At 41.1% G+C, this 6,000-nt stretch overlaps 1 protein-coding gene across 5 annotated transcripts in view; it reads left to right on the top strand.

Moving 5' to 3' along the window:
• The first annotated feature begins 5,778 nt into the window (after positions 1 to 5,778).
• Positions 5,779 to 6,000, top strand: part of tp63 (tumor protein p63) — a 62,574-nt gene continuing 62,352 nt past the window's right edge. Inside the window, exon 1 of one of the 5 annotated variants that reach the window (XM_017698042.2) lies at positions 5,779 to 5,899. In XM_017698042.2, coding sequence (XP_017553531.1) covers positions 5,847 to 5,899 — 53 coding nt within the window. In that variant the 5' untranslated portion in view covers positions 5,779 to 5,846. The remainder of the gene's footprint in view (positions 5,900 to 6,000) is intronic. The other 4 variants (XM_017698036.2, XM_017698038.2, XM_017698037.2 and 1 more) reach the window with 4 other exon arrangements.

The raw sequence follows: 6,000 nt of genomic DNA, 5'->3' as shown, positions 1-6,000 counted from the left end.
TTACTTGAAGTGACTTTTTCCTCACAAAATTGGCCACATTAACAGTTACTAAAAGGTTAAGTACAATCACGATTCTGTTGAATAAAAATGAAGTCATAATTACACACAAGTACTTTTCCCAGAATTACTCGGCCTTCTCTGAAGGCCTCTAATGCCCTGAGGGTTCTTTTCTGAATTTTTAGGAATAAAACATGCCTTAAAACAAGACATATGCAACATCCGACCCTTCCTCACCTGAGAGGCCGCCCAGGTGCTAGTGCAGTCTCTTGTCATATCAAGGCTACTGCAACTCGCTCTCGGCTGGTCTTCCCATGCAGGCCATCAAGCCTCTGCAACTCATCCAGAATGCGGCAGCACGGCTCGTCTTCAATCTGCCCAAGTTCAGCCACGTCAGCCCACTGCTGCGCTCCCTTCACTGGCTCCCTGTAGCTACACGCATCAGATTTAAAGCCCTAATGCTGCCTACAAAGCCAAAAATGGACCAGCCCCTATCTACTTGATCGCAATGGTGAAATCTCAAACTGAACCACGAGCCCTTCGAGCTTCGAGTACAGCTCGGCTTGACCCGCCATCCTTCAAGGCACGTGGAAGACAAGCGTCGAGACTGTTCTCTGTACTGGCGCCCAGGTGGGGGAATGAACTCCCACTGGCTGTCCGAACAGCAGAGTCTCTTGCTGTCTTCAAACGCAGACTGAAGACTCATCTCTTTACACAGCACTTAAATGAGCACTGAATTAAGTCTTGTTTGCAATATATTGTGCTGCACTTGTACATCATATTTTATTGTATTGCACAGTGTATTGTAGTTTATTGTATTGTATTGTATTGCATGGCACTGTGTGTCTCTCAACTCTGCTCCTTTTCTCTGGGTATCTCTGGGTTTTTAGCAGTATCTGAGCTCAGGACTGTCTTTTCTCTAAGCTATTGGTAACTAGCGAAGATACTTTGTCTAGACAGACAAAGCACTTCTTGTAAGTCGCTCTGGATTAGAGCGTCTGCTAAATGCTGTAAATGGAAATGTAAATGTATGCAGGTCTTTCTTTCACAAATAGTAACCAAAATAAATTTTTTCACATTACCACTATTTTACTTTCATGAACATAACATGCAAAATGAAATGTTCACCGTTCATTTTGGATGACTTGCTTATATGGCTTATTATTCTGTTATCCACGCATTAAGACATACTTATAATGCGTGGATAACAGATGTTGGCTTATTGTTGACTTAAGTATCAACATCTATAAGCAAATAAATGGACAAAATTGCTGCTGCTCCTGTTTTTAGCAAACTTGTTCATTTTTACAGACAATGATGATGTGACATACAGAGTCAGAAACCATGTAAGCAATTTACCTAACAACAAGTGTCTGATGAATTAGGCATGAAGTTTGCATGATGGTTATTTGTTGGGTGTTCGCTTCTAACACTTGTTAACCACATTAGCCTTGCAGTTCTGGTGAAAAAATAATTAAGCGGTGCTGAAACACCAAGTATGTCTTGCTTGGTCAAGGACATTTGTGGTGCGGGAAAACTGTGTGAATTCATTTTTTCCGCTATTCCTTCAAGTGAAGTTTTAGCACAAACATTAGATGCATAGCAAACACAGGAATCACTGGACAAAAGTTAACCTTAAAACAGTTTAAAGTTTGTTGCAGGGAATGCGTAGACACTCTTCAGCATCTCGGTGTCTTATTTTTTAAAGAACCCAGCTGCTTTCTCAGTCCACACCCACCCAACCTCCATGATTTACCACTCATCTCTCACGAAAGTTCATGTTCCTTTTGATCTTAGATGGACATATAGCAGTTGCTTCACAGTAGCTATGTTAGTAAATCAGTCACATTCAGCAAGCCCTGTGGGAAAGCAACTGGAGATATTCATAAACAATGAGCTCTGAATGATGAAAGGATTACATTATAGCCACAGGTGAAAGAGGATCTATGGCTAAGAATGAATTGTACAGTATCTTCATGCTGATTAGATTAAAAAGTCCTAAGATAGAATTGCAACTGCAGTAAACCTTGCAATTACAGCTAAAACCCCCACTACATTAAGCATGACCCAGTTCTGATCCTGGTTGCACCAGTTTCACTGATTGCATGAGTCAATCTTTGAGATGTGAACAAAGTAATTCTTTATTTATTTTTATTCTTTATTTAGCCTTACACCCTGGACGTACTTCTCCACCACGAATGCGTTTCAAAAAGTATGTTTTAAGCCAAAACTTTATCACAAAACTATTGTAAATCAATGTCTGAACTATTGTAAAACAATGAATGAGGTAGCTTTTAGGTGCTGTAAAAACTTTGGACAACTGGTTCCTGTCACCACCACTGTGAACAATTCTGACTCGTTTCTCTAGAATGGGGCAGTTCTCATCAAGCCACTTTGAGTTTTGTGTACTATATCAGATTTCCAGGGGTCATACATTTCCATACACTTTGTTAGTATCTGGTGGCATTGCCTTTTAATTGCTTAACATGAATCAGACGCTTGTAGGTAGCCCTTTTAACTTTAGGAGAATGCTTGGGGTCATTGTCCTGCTGGAAGTTTTGAATTTCTGGCTGATGTCTTGAGGTGTTGCTTCAGTATTTCTTGATAAACTTCCTTCCTTATGATGCCATTTCTTTTCTAAAGTGCCTCAGTCCCTCTTCAAGCGAAACACGATGCCGCCACCCCCATATTTCACAGTGCGGAAGGTGTTCTTTGGATTAAAAGCCTCACTCTTTTTTCTCTATACACTGTTAGAAATAAAGGTACCATGCAGGTACGCGATTCGTTCATCAAGGTACAAATAGTGCAAACATTCCCTTAAAGGTTCAGCAGTGGGTTTAAGGTCCAGGACCAGTTGTTTTAAGGTTGTGTACCTTAAATAAGTTTTTCCTAGTGGAAAAGTAGATATTTGTATATCTTTTTGTAAACTAATATTTTAAAACAGAACCATTTAATAAAAAGCCGGGAGGTGACACTGGGTGTGTGGAGTCAATACAACAATTATCATTTCAGTGGATTATGGTACAATTATGTTCCCTGACTAAAGGTATAGAGATGTACCCCTGAGGGTACCACCCTAGTGACAATGTCGTACCTTTTTTTCTGAGAGTGTACATAACACTGATAATTATGACAAGACAGTTAAAACTTTGCTTCACCTGACTAGAAACCCTTCACCAGAAGTCATTGCCCTTGGGCTCAACTGCAAACCTCAGTCTGTTCCTTTTAGGCTGGTCTTGGAGCAGGGGCTCAATTCTTCTTCCATGGCGATGTCAGACTCTTTTAATGGCAGATGTACATACTTTGCTACCTGATGCCTCAACTCCTTCACCAGCTCTTTTGTTGTTGTCTTGGAGTTCAAGTAAGCCTTTCAGTTTAGCCCTGGGAGTGTATAATGAACTGAATAATGCAGTGTCTGTGTGGTTCCAAGATTTTTATATCTGCACACAATTGTTTGTACAGATGCTCATGGTACCTTCAGTTGTTTGGAAAATTATCCTAAGGAGGAAGCTAATTTGTGGAGGTCCACCGTTTTTTCAGAGGTCTAAGCTGAGTTGCTTGAATTTTCACATAACTCCTAATTAGGACAATTGGCCAATCAGAAGCTTTGAAAAGTTATTACCTAAATTTCTGATATCTTAAAGACACCTTGGCATATATAACATTTGAGCCATTGGAAATCTGATATAGCGAATAAAAGCTAAAATAAATTTAAAATTACCTCAAAGTTGATACCCTAATTGACTTACCAAAGGAAAAGTATGGTAAAATGAAATGAGTGCACTGCAGTTGTGAAAAGTAGAGTTTGAATGTCTTTTGTGTAGTTGTATATAAACTTTTGATCTCAACTGTACCTCTAAGCCACTAAACATTTAGGCATGTTTATTAAGAGGGCTTGCCAGCAATACAGCTGTACTGGAAGTCCCGTTCCATTCAGTCCTGTGGCAAAATATATAGTGGTGTTTGAATAGCATGCAGCCCAGCCGTTCTTTGTTTTTTCTAGAAGCACACATCCTAGCCAAGAATACCTGAGGTATATATTTTTATACATATACAATGTTCTGTGCAGGTATGTTTTCCATTCATCAAGGTACAAACAATGTAAATGTACCTCAAAGGCACAACAGTGGTTCTGAGGTGCAAATGCCTGCCTCAAATAAGTTTTTCCTGGTGGAAAATTACATATTTATACTTTTTCATAAGCTAATGTTTTAAAAAAAATAAAGAAAAATGAAAATAAAAAGCCTGGAGACAGGTTGGGGTGTGTGAAGTCAATACAACTTAGAAAATATAATTTAATTATAAATATCTTCAGAAACTTTAGTAAAGGAACATTTGATAGTGTAGCAGAGTGCAGCTCAGCACAATGCAGTGTGCTGTTTGAATTGGACTCCACTCAGGAATGGCACTTCCAAAATGAGGACGCACAATTTGCAGATGTTAGTAGAGCTATCTATCTGCCTGGGTGTGGGCACTGTGTTCATATGTGTTGGGTGGGTGATACTGGGGTTGGACTAAAATAACTCTCTGCTGCCTTGGCATGTGGGAGAAAGATGAGGCAAAGTAGATGTTTGCTGGTTGGTTACTTGTCGGGGGGGGGATTTTTTTTTTGCACGTCACTTTCCCTCTGAATAGGCTATTAAAAAGACACAGCCGGCTTGCAGCCTGATCTCACTGGGTTGGTATACTATGCTGACATCATCAAGGCCGCCAAGGTGCATTGTGGGTGACGTGGTCATGGAAGGAAGGGGGCGCTAGAGAGACTCTCTGTTTCTGAAAAGGTACAAAGGTCCTGCATGACGGCTCATGTTCCCTGGATACTCAGAATCTATTTATTATCTTTCCCCCTCTGTGACCCAGTCCTTTAATTTAGGCCTCTGATTCACCCGCTATTCATTTCGCAAAAAATGCAAAACGCCTCTACATTTACAGCTGCCTGGGCGCTCCAGCAAGACAAGAGGCAAAGGGACTGAGAGAGACAGAGGGGGTGAAAAAGAAAGAAATAGAGAAGGATTTAGAGTTAATGCCTATGCATATGCATGCATATGCTCTAAATGAAGAGGAAAGCTGAATACAAAGAGAAAGAAGTTAAGCCCACATTTAAATTCATAAGGCATGTGTCACATACCATTCTGCATAAAACCTTTATGAGACCTTATCAGCACCAGCATGAACTCATTCAGGTGTCTGTCCTAAGCGTATGTCAGCAGTAAGAGGAAGGAGGTAGGTGAATGAGGCTAAACCTTCAGGCCTCTGCTTTACTCCTATTGACAGATCCACAAACCACCTCAGGCACAGTGGGCCATTTGATGTGACACTTTTTCACCTGGTCAGCCAAGACTGGTGCTTTAGTTGCTGGAGTGATGCAATTGTAAATGGCTAACTGACAGAGCTGGAGATCATGAAGAGAGAATGGAGGCAGCAAATGGGTCCCGGAGTTAGCTTTTCAGTACAGTGCTTAGACAGCCATCACTGGGGATGTAGCCCAGGAATGGAGTGGGTGGGGGACAGTTTAGGGGTGTTGCTTCATATCTATATCCTAGCAACTGAGGGAGTACGATACCCTGTCCAGTTGTTGTTAGGGATTGGTCAGCAGGCTGGCACTGACGCCGCCCCTCAGCTTGTAGCCCGTAGAAAGAATAACCCATCAAAGCATCTTCCACACTTGAGCCACTCCTGTGCACTTGATCTATCTGCACTTTAATCTGTCTGAAACAACTTCTTGTTGTTGCTGTTTAGTTGTTTTTATATTCATATCTATTTCTCCTAGATCTGACCTCTTACGTCGCCTTGATAGATGTGCTTGTGCCACTCGCTGATAGCTTTCAAGAAGATCACAGTCTGGCAGTATGACATCTCCGTATGCAGCCGTACAGTTCTGCCCAGAACACGCCTTTCAACGGTAAGGCAACCTGTGTTTCACTGTTAGTTTCAAATATTCATGCTTAGGTGCAGGTCAAGTTAGTATCATCAAATATAGTGCAGTACAGCCTGTGGATTATG

This window comes from Pygocentrus nattereri, chromosome 26 (genome assembly GCF_015220715.1).
Source record: "Pygocentrus nattereri isolate fPygNat1 chromosome 26, fPygNat1.pri, whole genome shotgun sequence".
NCBI lineage: Eukaryota > Metazoa > Chordata > Actinopteri > Characiformes > Serrasalmidae > Pygocentrus > Pygocentrus nattereri.
The sequence above is the reverse complement of the archived record's forward strand: the minus strand, read 5'-3'. Positions and strand labels throughout refer to the sequence as shown.